Source organism: Balaenoptera physalus, assembly GCF_965194825.1.
Source record: "Balaenoptera physalus genome assembly, chromosome: 2".
Lineage (NCBI taxonomy): Eukaryota > Metazoa > Chordata > Mammalia > Artiodactyla > Balaenopteridae > Balaenoptera > Balaenoptera physalus.
In genome coordinates this window covers 14,846,140-14,864,057 of record NC_138883.1, presented here as the reverse complement: position 1 = coordinate 14,864,057, position 17,918 = coordinate 14,846,140, and the positions used below count along the sequence as shown (strand labels likewise).

The 17,918-nt window shown below is 45.2% G+C and overlaps 1 protein-coding gene across 6 annotated transcripts in view; it reads right to left on the bottom strand.

The window, feature by feature from the left end:
* The window catches only part of FOXN3 (forkhead box N3), a 406,382-nt gene that overhangs the window by 108,550 nt on the left and 279,914 nt on the right, over positions 1-17,918 (bottom strand). For all 6 annotated transcript variants that reach the window (XM_082451369.1, XM_082451372.1, XM_082451368.1 and 3 more), the window contains one exon: positions 13,893-13,957. In XM_082451369.1, coding sequence (XP_082307495.1) covers positions 13,893-13,957 — 65 coding nt within the window. The remainder of the gene's footprint in view (positions 1-13,892; positions 13,958-17,918) is intronic.

Below are 17,918 nucleotides of genomic sequence, written 5' to 3'. Positions count from 1 at the left end.
CATGTGATATGATGGGTACCATCCGGCAGGAGCTTCCTGTGTTTATGACTATTGGCTCTTAGTTCTTGACCCCTCCTTACACGGCTGGTTTCAAGATTTAAATTGCACCATCCAGCCCAACGCCACTATCTAGCCACTCCCTTCTCCTCAGAGTCAAACGGATCTTCTACTACCTTTCTCAGAATCTCCCCACAATTCTGCCCGGAACACTTTTCTTTCATCTCCCCATCTTCTTTCCTGCAAGGAATTAGGGAAGCTACCTGAAACGGACATGGTGACTTTCCCATCTCCATCCTGGATCATCGTATCTCGCCACTGCTTTCGAATCCACGTACGTCACATATGACTGTCTGTGCACTTGTTAATGACCTGTTCCTTTGGGGTGGGTTTCATGACTTTGTAAGCTTTGCTAAGTGAGCGTTTCTGCCATTGATGTAATATGATGCATCTTTGGTACTGAGGCCCGGAGCGACACTGTGATGGAGAAGGGCACAGTTAACCGTGTCAAGGAGTCCATATGGGCAGATTTAGGAGCTGCAGGGCCAACAGCCTTGCACTGCATAAGCAGCACCCCTCAGTGAAGTGTTCCCTGACTCCTGACTTCCTCCCCCAGAATCTGAGCGCTTCTGCAGTGGCACAAAACACCCAGGCTTCTTAGTGATTCTGTCTCCCAGCTAGACTGTGATGTCACAGCTAGGGTACCTGGCACATTGTAGGAAATTAAGGAATGTTCGTGAAATGTATGCATGTAATTCACTATTATGGGCTGAATTGTGTCCCCCTCTCCAAATTCATATGTTGAAACTCTAACCCCCAATATGACTGAATTTGGATACAGAGCCTTTAAAGAGGTAATTAAGATTAAACGAGAAGTAAGGGTGAGGCTCTAATGCAACAGGACCCTAACAGGGCCCTAATCCGATAGGACTGGTGTCCTTCTAAGAAGAGGGAGAGACCAGAGGAAGCACACGTACAAAGGAGAGGCCATGTGAGGACACAGAGAGAGGGTGGCCACCTGCAAGCCAGGGAGAGGCCCGGGGAATATCAAGCCTGCCGACTCCCAGCCTCCAGAACGGTGAGAAAATGAATCTGTGTTGCAGAAGCCCCTCGGTCTGAGGTATTTTGTCGTGGCCGCCCTAGCTGATTAATACATTAACTGCCCAAGCATCCTGTATTCTGAAGTGAGGACCCTGGGGATCAACTCTGGCTGCTGAGAGAACTTCTCGAACATCCCAAGGTTGGTTGCTCAAGGTTAATCCTCAACAAAGGGAAGCTGTATCCCATCTTCTGTCTCTCCTTTGTCACCAATGAGGCAAGTCTGGTTAAGGTAATGCATTTCACCGACCCCCACTTTGCCAGGGAAGGTGAATGTCATCATTGCCTAAGATCCTGGGCCTCTGGGAAATTACTTAGCTTGACCGACACCACCATATGCCCTGAGACCTTGGCACCTGTACACCCGTGGATGATGGCCCTTCTTGGGCAAAGAAGAGTCTCAGAGGGGAAGATGTGCGTGCACTCAGCCTTCGACCTTCCACTTGATGGCCACGAATACTTGCATATGTAACCTAACATGTTCTTGTCCATTGCCTCGTTTTTTTAAATGGTTGTGCTATTGTCACGGACAGTTCCTTTCCCCCTCTTTGGGAACTGACCCTGACTTGCAATCTGGAGACCCTTCCATCTCCCCATCCGTCCATATGCTTCCAAGTGACGCTTCCACCCCCCGTGTAAACCAACCGGCGCCTCCCATTCCTCTGATTACAGTACTGGTTCCAGATGGTCACGTGATGAAGCTGGTCCAATTACAGTGCTACTCGTAACTTCTTCTGGGAACACTGGGAAAACGCTAGAGTCAAAGTTTGTAGCCCAAGAGGCTGTAGGCAGCCCCTCTGTAAATTCAATCTGAGCCTCTCCGAGCCTATTCCCACCAAAGGCAAAGCTGAGTTGGGGGAACAGAGAGAATAGGTATTATTATTACCATGATCCTACTTTGTCTGTTTAACTCAACTCACCATCTCTGGAAAGCTCTCCAAGCTCATCTTCTTTCAAATGACAGCCAAACCACTAAGTGGGCATCCTAGGACAATGGGGAGGTTGGAATTTCACTGACACACAGAAATCATCAGTGATATATATTTAGCTGAATGGATGCTATTCACTTAGAGATTCTTTATTAGTCAGGACTCTTGGATGTACACGTACATACACAGACAAAAACACCCACGTCAAGCTGGGTTAAGTAAAAAGGAGAATTTATGAGCTCATCTAATCGAAACCACAGGAAGGACAGTAGTAGAGTGGTCCCTTGTCTCTGCTTCTTTGCGCTGGTGCCATTTCTTGTACACTGGTCTGTTCTATTGATACATGGAAGGCCGTGTGATGACAGCACATCCTTTAGAGCTCCCATACCCAAGAGAAGAAAGACCAAGGTAGAACTCTGGCCTGGGCTGGGTCATGTGCCTGTCTCTTAACCAATCGCAGAGGCCAGGGGGCTCCTGTAAAAAGTTGGCACGTCTCATTCGTAATATTATGTTGCAGTATCATGTTGGGGGAGCGAACAGTGGGCCCCACAAGAGAAGAAAGATGCCACTGATGCCCTGATACGGCTATTGGTACCCATGCCGTCCCTGTGAGCGCCCCAATCAGGGCCTACAACAGCTGCAAAAGCTTAAAAGTGAAAACTTCATTCACAATTGTTTCATTTCCCAACCACGGCAAAACTTAAAAAATGAAGTCTCTCAAAGTCTGAGAAATATGGTACACACAAATGATAAATGCAGAACTGGCCTTTCTATATGTCACAGGCTTTTTGTCTCTTGTCACAATGTCCTCAGAATCTTGTCCAACGTGTAGGAAATGACTCCATAGCCAAGACACTGGGTTACAGTAGCCCTAGTGGCAGGTGCCATCAGGCACAGACCTGTGGTTCTAACACCTCCCTGCAAGGCGTATCCAATAAGCAGAATGCGATCATCCTGAGCATGCCGCATAAAAAAAAAAATCACAGCCCAAAGAGGGGCCAACCATGTGCGCTACAGTGACCATGAAGCAGGGGACAAGTTCAACAAGATCCTTTAAACAAAGTTCTAAAGTTCTTTATCACTGCAAGTATGTCTCTCCTTCTTTCTCTCCCTCTCCCTCCCTCCCATCTTTGAAACGAATCTTTGCAAATAGTTCGTGTTCTGGCACCATCAAGACACTAAGAGGAAGAAACAGGAATACAGATCACAAACTATTCCAACCCATCCCCAAGGAAACTTCTTTTTCTGTGTCACATTTCTGCAAGATCTTAGTCACTCAAAAGCGTCCGTGAGAACAGCTGGTGAGGGCTCAAGTTCTCCTCCTCCTGTGCATATCTTGTGGACATTTGCCTTCATGTAGCAGGAGCTTCAGAGAGGCTGAAAACAGTCTTAAACATTCCTGAAGATATAACATCAGTTCAACTGGGCAAGGATTTTTTTTTTTTATGTTGTTGTCTGGGGGTGGAAGGAATTGAAAACCTTAGGAAATCGCAGAAATGCTATCATAAACATAATGAATTCTATTTACTGAACACAGTAATCACCAGGCACTGTGCTAGCCCTGTACATACACTATTTTAATTCTCACAAAATCCCATGAAGCACTACTATCTGTCTTACTGGCTGGAAAGGCTTGAACAATCGGATAAGCTGCTTGAAATCACGCAGCTGGTGGACGGCAGAGGTTGGCCTTTGCAGCCAAGACTGGCCAGCTCCAAGATCCATACTCTTCTCTCCTATCATGCTGCCTCCCCTGGAGGGGAAGCAGTGGTCATGGCAGCTACACTCGGAGCACCTACTAAGTGCCAGGGACAATACACAGATCGTCATCTAATCTTTACATATAATTATATTCATCTTGCAAGACTGGTATTTTTGCATTTTACAGCAGTTCAAAGAAGTTTACGTAACTTTCCCAAAGTCAGACAGCAATTAGGCAGTAAGGCAGGGAATGGATCCAGGTGGGCCTGAATTGAAAACTGAGGTCTTTTATCCTCATACCATCTTTTGTGGGATGGAAACACCAGAGGAAGAGGGGCAGGGGGGTGGCAGGGGAGTCACATCTACACACACACACACACACACACACACACACACACACACACACAGGCATACACTCCTGACCTATCACACGCAGCGCAGCGAGTACTACCCAGGGGTTCTCAGCCACACCTTTTGGTCGTCAAGGGAACCAAACAAGAACACAAACTTGACCTCTTGCAGTTTACAGGTGGATGCTTTTAAGTTCACTTCTGAAACCGTGATGTGAACATTTCCCTTAGTCTATTCTAAAAAATTCTTCTTCATTGTAAGCCTCTTGGCAATTGTATTGAAATATTTCTAAACTTCCATCCACGCACGGTTAAACAGGACTTCAAGGGGGCTGACTTTTTCAGTTGTATTTTAAGATTGAGCACTTTGATAAAAGCAGGCTCTGCAGTACAATAGGATCCAAAGTTGTCTAATCTTTTTATTTTATCATCTATACGATACAATTTAATAGACAAGGAAAACATTTTTAAAGGCTCCAAAGATTAAACTATAAGGAAATATTCCTGTCGCTGAATTGTAATCCGTGTAACACTATCTTTATCTCTCTATTTCCTAGTATAAAATTCAGATACACTCAAATAAAATATTCATTCTGTTAAGAAGTGCGCCCTCTCATTGCATTAATCTTTGAATGACTAATTTCAGGATTTCCCTTTCTCTCTTTCCTCAGTCTTTAAAATATCTTAAAGTTAGCTGTTTACAAGAGTCATGTGAGGGGACAAAAGAAGAAAGGAAGCCTCTTAACTACTCAAACAAAAGAAGACAAGCATTCATTTCCATCTTTTTGTCTCATCGTTATAAATTGCTTTTAAGCATTGTAACTGGATTCTCCCCAGCCCCAGTCTGCAAAACACAGCAGGCTGTCTGTCTAAACACCTAAAGTGCAAAGCTGTTTAGAAATGATGCCATTTTGAGCCAAAGATGAGTGTGAGCCCAGGTTTCTGATCCTGGCTGTGTGACCTTGAGCAGCACAATTGCTCCAGGCCTTATTTTTCCCATCTGCAAAACGGGAGTAATAATACCTAAGGCATAAAGCTAATATAGGAATAGTGTAAAGACTATATACAGCCAGACACAAAAGGTCACTTACTGTCTGATTCCATTTATGTGAAACGTCCGGAATAGGCAGGTCCATAGAGACAGAAGATTAGCGGTCGTGCCCCGAAGGCCCTAGTGCCACTTTAATCATCAGAGCCCACAGGTGGCTTTTCTTCAGCCCCATCCATCCCCCCGACGCCCGCACTGGCTTCTCTGCAGAGTGGCTGCTCTTGCCCAGTCCCCTGTCTCTGAAACTCTTTCCCTTCATTTCAGTGATTTCCTCCAGTTTCTGACTAAGCGGCTTCTTTGATGACAGGGTTGCTTGCTGTCGGCTGCACTCCTCTTTCTATCACAAATCCAGGTCTTCAAGATGGAGCTTTCCCCTCTTTTTCATTCTATAACCCCCTGAAAATCTCATCTATGCTCGTAACTTCCACGGTCATTTCTGGATTGACAACTTCTAGAACTCCCTCTCCGGCCCTGCCCTCCAATCTCCTAAACTCCTGCCCCAGTTTCCACCTTCCTCTGGAAACAGCAGAACCAGCTTATACCCACCCACCCGGCAGGGGCCTGGCCCAGAGGAAGCTCTCAATGCCAGGTCCCTGGTAAAGCTGGCACTTCCTTCTGGCCTCCCTATTTCTGTCTATAGGGCCGAGTACAAGACTGGATTTTCATGAACAGGGTTTCTATGGACAATGGTGCAGAGACTGGCTGAAATGAAAGTCAGATAGGAAAACACAGGCTATCTGGCTGATGCTTTCTCAGTGCCCATGCCAGGCTGCAGACACTGGGAAACTGGGGCAAATCTGGATTCCCAAGAGACAGTGAAGGACTTTCCTGGTGGCACAGTGGTTAAGAATCTGCCTGCCAATGCAGGGGACATGGGTTTGAGCTCTGGTCCAGGAAGATCCCACATGCCGCGGAGCAACTAAGCCCGTGCATCACAACTACTGGGCCTGCACTCTAGAGCCCGTGAGCCACAACTCCTGAAGCCCACAGGCCACAGCTACTGAAGCCCGCGCACCTAGAGCCCATGCTCCGCAACAAGAGAAGCCATTGTGATGAGAAGCCCGCACACCGCAACGAAGAGTAGCCCCCGCTCGCTACGACTAGAGAAAGCCTGCATGCAGCAACGAAAACCCAACACAGCGAAAAATAAATAAATAAATAATAATAAATTAAGGAAAAAAAAAAAGACAGTGAAGGTCAGAATTCTATCAAAGGCTTCTTTTAGAATTTCATTTCCTGAGTCAGACAAAGACAAATACTGTATGGTATTACTTACATGTGAAATCTGAAAAATACAACCAGCTAGTGAATATAACAAAAAGAAGCAGACTCAGATGTAGAGAACAAACCAATGGTTACCAGTGGGGAGAGGAAAGGAGGGAGGGGATTAAGAGGTATAAACTATTAGGTACAAAATAAACTACAAGAATATACTGTATAGCACAGGGAATACAGCCAGTGCTTTTTAATAACTATAAATGGAGTATAAGCTTTAAATATTGTGAATCACTATACTGTACACTTGTAACATATAATATTGTACAACAGCTATACTTCAATAAAAAAAAAAGACGGGGGTAAAAATAAAACAAAACTGCATTTCCTTACAGTTTTTAACTAACTTAGGAGCATGTTCTCAGTGACCACACAGAACTTGAGTGATGAGAAGAACAGAGCAGCAGCCCTTTAACTTCACTTGATAGTAAACAAAAATAGCCAGGTGACTTTATTATTGTATTACATAAATATCTTTACAAATAACTCAGGGCAGAACAATAAGACAAACAGGCCAAGAGATAAGGGCTCCTCCAAAAAACCAAAGGGCTACTGCAGGCCAAACAAAGACAGAAGGCAATTAGCACTAGGGGGAAAATGTAGAGAGGTTTTTTTTGTTCCCTTTCTGTTATTACTGTCATTTTTTTTTTTTTTGAAATGGGTATGCCTGGGGGCAAGAATCAAGAGATTATGCATTAGGTGGATGCCCTCTTTGCAAAATGGACAAAAGAGTCAGCTTGTGGAGCAGATTAGATGAAAGAAGCCAAAGAGCCCAGAGGCTGCAACCAAATGGGAAAGCAATGTGTAGGGGAGGGGCAGGGTAAACCCGAACAAAACCTTCAATCTGTGTCTTGATGGAGAGAAAGATGCAAGCGCCTGGACCAGAGACCCAGGCCATGCAGACACCCTGGTTCTATCAGACAGGAAACACTGGCGAGGCTGGCAGTGTGAGTGGACATCATGCAAAGGAGAGGCTTTTGGGAGAACGCTCCTTTAAGGAATTTTGGAACCTTTCACCCTGAATACGCTGGCCAGGATTAATGATCAAAAACCTTGGGCACGAAACAGAGTCAAAGGTTAACTTCACTCTTTATTAAGTGTTTGTGAGGTGCCAGGCCAGGCACTGGACTGGACAAATGTTTCCACATTCACACCTTCCTTTAATCTCTGCAAAGAATCTGGGGAGCACAACTCGTAGCCCCATTTTACAGACACTTGAAACTGAGGCCCAAGGTCAAACAATTGGTGCCCAAAGAGAGAGGGATTTAAACCTGGGCTGATGTGGTGCTGAATCCGTGCTTTTTTGCGTGGTCATCTATGCACCTGCTGGGCATGTACAACCGTACAGCAAGGGGTATAAGTCAGTCTTTGTGAGCTGGGGGACCTCACACGGAAGCAGTCCTATTTGAAAGGAATCTGATACAAAGAGTTGAACAAGTTGTCTTTCAGATCCAGTATAAATCCAATAGGATCCGGGGTATCCCATCTTTTGCCCTGTTCTGAGAATCACTAGCCCCAACAAATGGACAAGGGAAATTTTAGCAGAGAAGAGAAACAGCACAGGGACACCACATTCAGAGGATGTGAGCCCTGTTTTCCTAAGATTCATAGTTTTGTACAATGATATAATAACTAACTCTGGGAATTCAGCCTGTTCTCAGGGCTTTACTGATATGAATTCATCGAGTCCTACAAGAACCCCATACGGCAAGCATGTTTATTATTATCCCCACAGAGAGGGTTAAGCCAGGTGCCCATGAGGCCAAGATGGGTCCTTTCCAGGTTGTCCAAATCTGTAGTAGGTTGCCTGCCTACGATCCATGAGAAAGGGTCTGAGAAAGGGTTTGTTCAAGGATCAAGATGTAGCCAGCCAGCCATCACCCTGTTTCCTCTCCTTGGGCCATCTGCGGACACTGCTGGCTGAAGGTAGCACTCCCGCTGAGCTACTCCTCGAAACCATTTTGACCCACTTTACTATATTTCATTTTTTCTTGTCTTTTTTTTTTTTTTTTTGGTCGCACCACGCAGCATGCAGGATCTTCCCCGACCGAGGATCAAACCTGTGCCCCCTGCAGTGGAAGCACGGAGTCTTCACCACTGGACCACCAGGAAAGCCCTCGACCCCCTCTAGGGAAGTTGCGAGAATGGATCAGAGCTGTGATCCGCAGGAAACCCCTGCCACTCCTGAGGTTCGCTCCTTAATTCACAGGCAAGAACATGAAACCCTAGGGGTGCCTGAGTTTTGCCCAAGGTCAGAGTTTACCAAGTGGCAGAGTTGGGACCACAGCCAGGTCCCCTCACTGGTAATCCAGGGCTCCTTTCCACAGGAACTTGTTTCTGATGTACTGACTACTTGCTGCTGAGCCTTTCACAGCCCCAAACACAACCAAAGGGAGGTACTGCATACATTTTACCAGAAAAAACCCACTGCGGAGCTATGGGAGAGGGTAAGGGGTAAGGGTTGTGGAGAGCGGGCGATACATAATAGGACTCCCAGGAAAATAAGCGCATGAAGCCGGCCTAGAACTTGGGAAGCTGGCATTCCCCAAAGCAGGTCATCTACTGGGCATAATCAACTTCCTGCACGTTTCACACCAGTGGCAAGCACATCTGTGCGCTCATGGGGACAACGTGCATCTGACAGCAGAAGAGCTGGTTTCCTTTCCCCTATCTGTTCTCGGGCCTGCGGCAGCTCAGTCCTGCTCTGTGCACTGAAAAGGCCTGGAAGGTCTTCTTTCCATTTCATTAGCTCATCCAGGGGGCTGTCAGAAGTGAAAAGAAATAAGCATCTGCTATGCATGTTAGGGAATTTATTTTAATTCCACCCCTGCATCCTATGGGAATAGAGTTAATAATAATTAGTGGCCCCATACAGGAGGGATAGAGAGGAGAAAAGCGGAGGGAGGGCCCGGAAGGCTGGCAGGGGGTCGGTAACTGAGCAGGTCTGCATGACCTGTGGTGGCATCAGGGCCTGAGCTGCTTTGCAAGAAGGGTTGGGACGTGTGGTCTGACCCCAGGACGGGCGGTCAGTGGTGGAGGGGGCAGGCCCTGGGCCTCCCAGGGGAGTTCCAGCCTAATCCAGTGCCTGACACACAGAGACAGAGACTAATGAAATGCTTGCAGGTGGGGCAGTGTGGGTAGGCCCAGACGGTCAGCTGGCTCAGAGCTGTAAAGGCAGCAGCTTCTCTCTGAACAAAACTCCGTGGGGAGCTCGGAGGCCTATAAAGCCTATGAAGGCCAAAGGGGGGCAGACATGGAGGATCGGATGGGCGGCAGCTCGTAGCAACTCTTAGTAGAAGAAATGATGTGAGCCAGAGCAGCGACGCCGTGTGTAGCTGTGGGATGCACCCTCCAGGGGGCAGACCCTGAAGGGTCAGACCAGAGGTGAGGAATGTCTTTAATTAGGAATCACTGACTCATTAAAATAATTCATCCAAGGGTGATGTTTAAATAAAGTAACCTAATTTTAAGTTTGATGGGTGAAGGGAATATGTGTATCTATGTGGCAGAAGGAGACGGGGGAGTTCGGGGCCAGGGAGTTTGGAAGAAAACATACAATAGTTTACTCTTTTAATTAAGAAAATAAGAGATATTATAACCTAAGAAATTTAAAAATGTACTTCACAAGGACACTCTACTCAGTACTCTGTAATGGCCTATATGGGAAAAGAATCTACAAAAGAGTGGCTATGTGTAGATGTATAACTGATTCACTTTGCTGTACACCTGAAACTTACATGACATTGTATATCAACTATACTCTAGTAAAAATTAAAAAAAAAAAAAAGATGGTTAAAAAAATGTATTTCACACACAGAGATTGTCACCAAGACACACAGAGACAGGCAGAGGGGACAGTTGGGGACACCTGTCAGCTGGCCACTCCTGAGGGCTCTGAATAAGCCACACTTATCTGTTGGGCCCCATCCTGGGTCCCCTTTTACCAAAGGGTTTGTCCCCTTCTGGCAATCAGCTAGGTTACTATTGTACAAGATCTGAAGTGCTCTCTACCCACTGAAACTGCTAACATACTAAAATGTCTCTAGCAGCCTAAATGGCATTTAAAATAAATACTGTGAATTGATGAAATGACCAATTATGTTAAGTACCCATGCCTGGTGTAATCCAAACCGAATCTTACCCCATTATCCTCAAAACTGCAAGATGATTCAGCAGGCCCTCTTGCCAGTGAATCTGCGAGAACCGAAACACAGAGGCCGCCCTCAACAGGACCTCGAGCGCTTCCAGTTAATTCTTGCAATTGCTTTTATGCTGGAAAAAAAGAACTGTACTACCTCTCTGCTCAACAGCTTATAAACCAAACAACTATTAGACAATACACATCGGTTCCCCACTGTACCAATTAGGTCATTCTGTTCCACCGATTTCAGGTTTTACCTTCCATTACTTCCTCTTTGGAAATCTCAGCTTTCTTCTGAAAAACATCTTGGAGTGCATGATGATGTCATTATTGCAAAGTGCCCGCAAAGCCCTCATTTCTGCATCCACCCCATAGAGCCCCCATCGCTCTCTCTACCTGTGGTCCTCTCGTGCCCATGTGCTCTGCTTGTTTCCCTCCTGGCACCACCCCCATCTATTTACTTTTTAAGGCCTTGTACAAGTGTCAACTCTCCCAAGAAGTGACAGGCCCATGTTCCCTCCCTCCTGTCAAAAACAAGGCTCTGTCCTTGAAGCAATGGGGCACATCTGCTCATTTTGCTGCTTTTGGATTCTTTTAGTCTCAACCCGTAGGGTGACTTCACAGAGCAGGTTCTCCCCGGCCCCGTGCAGTCTGGTTTTGCCAATTCTGGTTGTGGTCAGGGCCCACGGTCACAGCTGGGCTTTGCTGACTGGTTGCTGGGTCCCTGTGTCACCCTGTGTGACCAAGCTTCACCTACTACCCTGCTTCTAGGAACTGGGTTTTTTAGGGTATCTTCCTGGCCTGCAATCCCAATCCTTGTGGCTGGAACCTAGTAACAGAGTTCTTTCCTAGTCTGATTATCTAGAAAAACATCCTCCTGCTTGCTTTAGACATAAAGAACAAATGTGGACATATATTGAAAATATAAAGATGAGAAGGTGAGCAAAAATCAGCTACATTTTCTTCTACTTGATTCTAAACTAAACCTTCCTCTACCATCACTGGGCAGCTCCCTTCTTTCTATGCCTGTATCTTTACTGTAAAACTTTTGTTCGTGGGCATCAGCAACTTCTTGATGAGCCAGTACTGCCCGCCAGAGAAACACAAGAATATGACACAAATGAACTTATCTATGAGACAGAAGCAGACTCACAGACATAGAGAACAGACCTGTGGTTGCCAAAGGGGAGGAGGGGTGGGAGGGGGATGGAATGGGAGTTTGGGATTAGCAGAGGCAAACCATTATATCTAGAATGGATATACAACAAGGTCCTATTGTATAGCACAGGGAACTACATTCAATATCCTGTGATAAATTATAATGGAAAAGAATATAAAAAAGCTATATATATATATAACTGAATCACTTTGCTGTATAGCAGAAACTAACACAACATTGTAAATCAACTACACATCAATAAAATAAAGTGTAAAAAATATTAATTCAGAAGAACACGCACAGAGTTTAAAAAACCTTATTACAATGTAAGTGTCTCGTGAACGCTCTATACAGATACAGCAAATGAAGAAACACAACAGGAAAAAAACCATTAGCAAATCCCCATCCACACTCCAGAATGCTCACCACGATACTTCTGATTTTCACATGTACAAAAAAAGTAAATGGGATGTATTGAATTGGATGTGGATTCAACGAGCATCTGAAATCTGTAATAATTTAATTCTCAATGCCTAGAGTAATTAGGAGAATGTTTAACCCTATGTAGAAAAGAAAAAAAGTCTACCACCCATGAGACAGAATCTCATAGTGAAATCACTCAACTTCATAAACCTTATCAATTTTTCCCTCATGCTTCTGTCCTGCAGAAATAACCCAAAACTAACATGCTTAGAGGAAATCTTCCCTAATGTGGAACTTAATGAATAAAAATCCTATAAGAAAATGCTCTAAGTAAATAAAATCCCTTTTGTGAAAATAATCCAACCATGAATGATATTCATATCATTGCTACAGATCTAGAGGAAAAATAAGGATGCACATAACTTTGAAATCCACTTGAAAAAACCCAAAGGCTCATCATAATCGGTCTCCATTTACACTTTCTGAAGGGAGAACAGAATAGATTTTTTAAAAATTATGTATTTATTTTTGAGAGTGGAGGGAGTTCCCTTTTTTTCTTAAATATTTAGGATATTTATGATGGTCATTAAAATTAGGATTAATCAGACCTACCTACCTAAATTTCACCTGGACCAAGCAAAGATGCAAAGAAATTCTTAAGTTCCCAATTTCACAGGCTATTAAAAAGACAGCATACAATTGTATGGCCTTGAAAACAATAGCACAAATGTGATGACATCTCTCACAATTGTTTGAGCTACTCTGGAAACCTGAAGATAAATGCCTCTTTTCTTAGCTACATATATATTCTACTCCTTCACACACATGGCTGGCCCTGGGCGTGTAACTTTTAGGGAAAAGAGGCGTAACAGCTCTAAACCAACCAAGATGCACTGAAACTCCTCACCCTAAGCCCAGTACAGTTCCAAAGCTCTTGGCAAAACCAAATCCATCTGCTTTGGGCCAGTTGTGCCACTCTGACACCCACCCAATCAAGAGAGGCTAATGGGGAAGTCAGAAGACACTCGGGGGCCAGCCAATTCCAGCTGATCCGCAGAGCAGACATCTCCCCAAAGTACTTTCTCAAAGTAGTTAGCGTGCATCTCATGGCTATTTTTAGCTATGTGTTCTTCTTCGACTTTGGCCATTTTTAAAGAAACTTGACAGCAAAAGTAGAGATGAAAGGCGGTTTGAGTTCCTTGAGTACAGGAAGTCGCGCAAGGCAGCTGAGGATGGACCGGACAGCAGAAAGAATGTCCCCCTGCAAATGACGCCGGCAGAGACGAGGGAGGGTGTGTGAACTCTGAGCCTCAGGACAAACCACAGTCACCCTTCCGGGCACACATGGACGTCAGGGCAGAGCAAGCAACGAGTGGATCTCCACGATGACCCAAGTGCCAAAACACCCACAACATTCCTCACAGCCCAAGCACTGGAAACCTGTAATAGGGTTTGATTTTACCAGCCCAATTTATGCTATCGTTGCATCCTAACTGCCACATAATTCCAATTTCACCAAAGCAAGCCAAACACTTCTGGAATCTGACCAGTGACAACAGACCAAAGAAGCCGTCTTATTTCAGACTAACAATTCATATCAACCAGGAGACGTCAGTAGGAAGAAATAAAGAGAACTGGACAAACAGAGCCAACCCACAGCAGTCACAGAGTGCCCGCTCTGCAGCAGACAGAACTCTCCCGACAGACACCAGGAGTGAAGGAGGAGTGTGGGGATGGGGGAGGGGGAGGGGGGGGCCCGCCAGAGACCTACCTTGTAGAAGGGCTCCATTTCTCTTGAAGAAGGTGCTGCCCGGCCAGAGGGGTGGACCTGATGTGCTAAAACAGAATAGAAACCAGCGTGAGGGCGAGCTTGTCTACACTCACTCAGCAGCACTCAGAACAACCCTTCCTCCAAACGCATCCTTCAAAATGGCCTCAGCACACTTTCCCAATTATGCATTATTTACACCCTCTGAAAACGCATCTTTAAAAACCGTTAGGCTTGTCTTATGATGAATGGGCTTCATATTTCAACGTGCAGAACCCGTCCATGTGGGTATTCACGTTACTGTCCTAACCCTGCTCCCTCTTGGGCACTGAAATCATTGGCAGGTAAACAAAATGGCCACATCGGATGCGCAACGTCATAGCTTATAACTTTCGCTAATTTGTTCATAATTTGATGACTTTATGAGGCAAAGAACTCCCATCCATGTCTTCTGAGATCAGCAGGTTTTCCACCACTTCCTAGTGCCACCTGTCCATTCTAAATGGGAGCTTGCCTTTCTTGGCTTTTCTACCACCAAATTCTTAATATACAGATATGACCTTGATCGACTCCCTCCCTCCCCTGTCTTCTTATTTCGTATCCCATTTTCAATTTCTTGGCTTAAAAAGTTGCACTCCATATCCTATAAAACATTTTGCAGATATGTTACCACTCATGGTCCTGTAACAGGAGAGGCAAGAAAAGACGAAAGATTAATGTATCACAATGACACTTTACTACATTTATAGACAAGAATTTTCACTGTTTTAAGACACCCAGTGAAAAACTTTATAACCAAGCTGGTCTTGGACTAGAAAGGAGGTGATTCTAAATCAAGGATTGGTTTAGATTAATGTTAGAAAGCACTTAGTCAAAATTGTTACTACAGCCAGCCCAAGAGGCAGTATAAATTACTTTCTCCAAAATAGAATGCGGCAAATGATACCGGTTAATGCATCATCTATCACCTTCAATGTTAAAAATAATTTAAAAGTTGGTCTAAATAATAAGTTTGTAAGTTTGGCAAACACGGACACACACACACACACACACACACACACACACACAGAATAAGAAATCTGAAGGACTATCCAATGAATGTTTCTAGAGTCAATCAGGGTCTCTAGTAATGCAGGGGAACAGTACTGCTAACAAGAAGGAGAAATGCCAGTGACACATTCTGTTGACCAACATTTCATCCCCAGAGGTACAAATAGCACACCAGGTATGGGGACATGGACATGTTACATGGTTGGTGAGTAGAGAAGGAGGAAGAAAAGTGCTACAGCACACAAATACATCAAAACAATGTCAAACATGTTAGAAAACACACAGTATGAACCTTGATGTAAATGATAAAACTTTTGTTTTATTTTTGTTCGGATCCACTCTACTCAGAGTAAGTGAGGATAATGCATCCCAGCTATGGCTTCTCCTGCAGCCCTGATTCTCAGCTCTGGCTGCTGTGGCCTCTGAGTGGCCAGGAGTTGCACAGGACAACAGGAGATCTGGCTGGGGTCTCAGGGCTGCAGGATGATGGCAGCAAGCTGAGTTCTCTTCTATGTGATTCCTGTCCTATTCCGAGTTGAGGCTGTTAAGGCTCAAAGTTGCATGAAGAATAATGTGCATTAAAATGCTTAAGGGAAGCAGCCAGCTCCTGGGATTTTACCATCTTATTTTTATAAGAAAGCAGGAAATAGCCAGCTGGCTGTGGCCAACACTGAATCACCTGATTTCTAAAGATATTTAAAAACTGAGGACTTCATTATACAGGAGTTGGCGCTTCTGGAGAATTCAATAATTGACTATTACTGCAGGAGCCTGAATATCCAGCTTACTTCCCTCCAAATCTCCTTTTTATTCTGAACTTGATTTGGCTGAAAACTGAGTAGACGCCAGGGATGGAGTAAACGTGGGGAACGGAGGACGGGTAAATCCAGTGGTTTAGATAAGGAAAATTCCCTGTATGATAGAAATCTACTTCAAGATTTCTACAACATCCTTTTAATGTACCTAAGTCACTGATCGCTATTCTGGTCGTTCTGCTGTGCTGCCAGTGTAATCTACACTCTCACAGTGGAGACAGATCTGGACTGGCCCACCTACCCGCTCTGAGGTAGCACCTGTTGTGACTGATGCATTCACCTGTGGGCTCGATTCCTGCCATGCTAATTGCAAAGCTTTTGAGCTCACTGGCCCCATATTCTACACTCTTCTTTGGGATGGTCCCTCCAAATGACATCTTCTAACTGTTAGGAGATTCAAGGATTTATTAAGAGCTTGTTGAAAACTGTGCTTGGACATGGAGAGAAAAATTAGAAGCCATATTTTATGGCCTCTAGGAGCTTACTGTCGTACTTAGCTAGCTATAACCTCTGTGACTCTATCTAAAGAGACTAGAAATGCTTGTGGAAAGGCCAACGGTTATGGCCCTAGTGGCTACAGGTTGGGGAGACAGCAAACTGATTTTTTTCCTCCATCTGGAGATATCCCTGGCTCACTGGCCTTTAAAGCTCAAAGTTAGCTTTTAAAAAGTATATAAAGTTACTTAAAAATGTATAACAACCACAGTAATTCAGAGAAGCTAGTGGTCGAGATCTTTGTGGGAGTATCTCAGGCCACCCTGGAAACCACTCATTTGTGTGGCAAATCAAGGAGGGGAGGGTGGGTGGCCTGTGCAGAGGAGGATGGGGGACTCTCCACACTCAAGTCACCAAAATGCCAGTGAACTTGTAAATAGTCACTGCCATGGGAAGTGGTCACTAGGGCCCCCTTCAACCTACCAGGGTGGGTTTTAATCACCTTACAATGGTGCTCACATTGCCTGAAGACAGGATGCCAAATTACCACGTACAGAGCACAATGATCAACACTTCTCCGTGGGATCCTCCGATCCCACGAGAGGGCAAGGCAGAACCCACTTTCCCCATTCTTCAGGTGAGGAGATGGAAGGACTTGTCCAAGTCATCACACGGCTGGTGAGTGATCAGCCCAAGACCAGCCCACTGTACCACAGAGACACACGTCAACGGCCCCGATTTCATTTCTCATCGTCCAGCTTTCTCTTCCAGTCTTTCGGCACCAAACCCTTAGCTATCCTTCTCCATGGAAGAAGGCTGTGGACGGTATTTCACTAGGAATCTCTCCAAGGCAAAATCCCAGGCTAGAAAAAGCAATCAGGCTCACCAGATGTGAAAGACAGACATGTGGGCTCATATTAGCAGAAACAATACAACGCTGGCGCCACAAATGTCTCACTTCAGTAATGCTCTAACAAAATCTCATGACCTTCAGCACCAGAAGCCAAACCCACGTGTGGCAAAGGAAGTCGAGCAACAGGTTAAGAGGGCCTGGTCTGCCAGAAAAGGCAGTTTGTCAGCTGGCATTTGAGAACATTGATCCGGCCGATCATTAAGACCAGAGCTGAGCCAGCAAATCCCAAGGGATGTGCCCTACCATCCCACCAGCATCTGCCAGAGACTCAGAGCTCTGTCTCTCCCTGGGCCTCACACGCTCAGCTGCAGTTCTTCCAGCTCCCAAGGCGACACTGTAGGTCAACAGGTCGTCCGGCCCTAAGGTGGCTCTTGGCATAATGATGTCATCTGTCATGTGACACCCATGAGCTGTCTTCATTGTCAGAACCGGATGAACTCTAACCAAGACCCTGGGAGGTTCTGGCAAGATCCACACCTGTATTCACCAGCCTGGACTTGCTGTGAGTCTAAGAAAAGAAAATTAGGAAAAGTACTTCTTTTCTAAGTACTTTTTTTTTTTTTTGAAACTTTTTTTTTAAATGCTTTACTTTATAGTTTTTAAAATTAATTAATTAATTTATTTATGGCTGTGTCGGGTCTTCGTTTCTGTGCGAGGGCTTTCTCTAGTTGCGGCAAGCAGGGGCCACTCTTCATCGCGGTGCGCGGGCCTTTCACTATCCCGGCCTCTTGTTGTGGAGCACAGGCTCCAGACGCGCAGGCTCAGTAGTTGTGGCTCACGGGCCTAGCTGCTCCACGGCATGTGGGATCTTCCCAG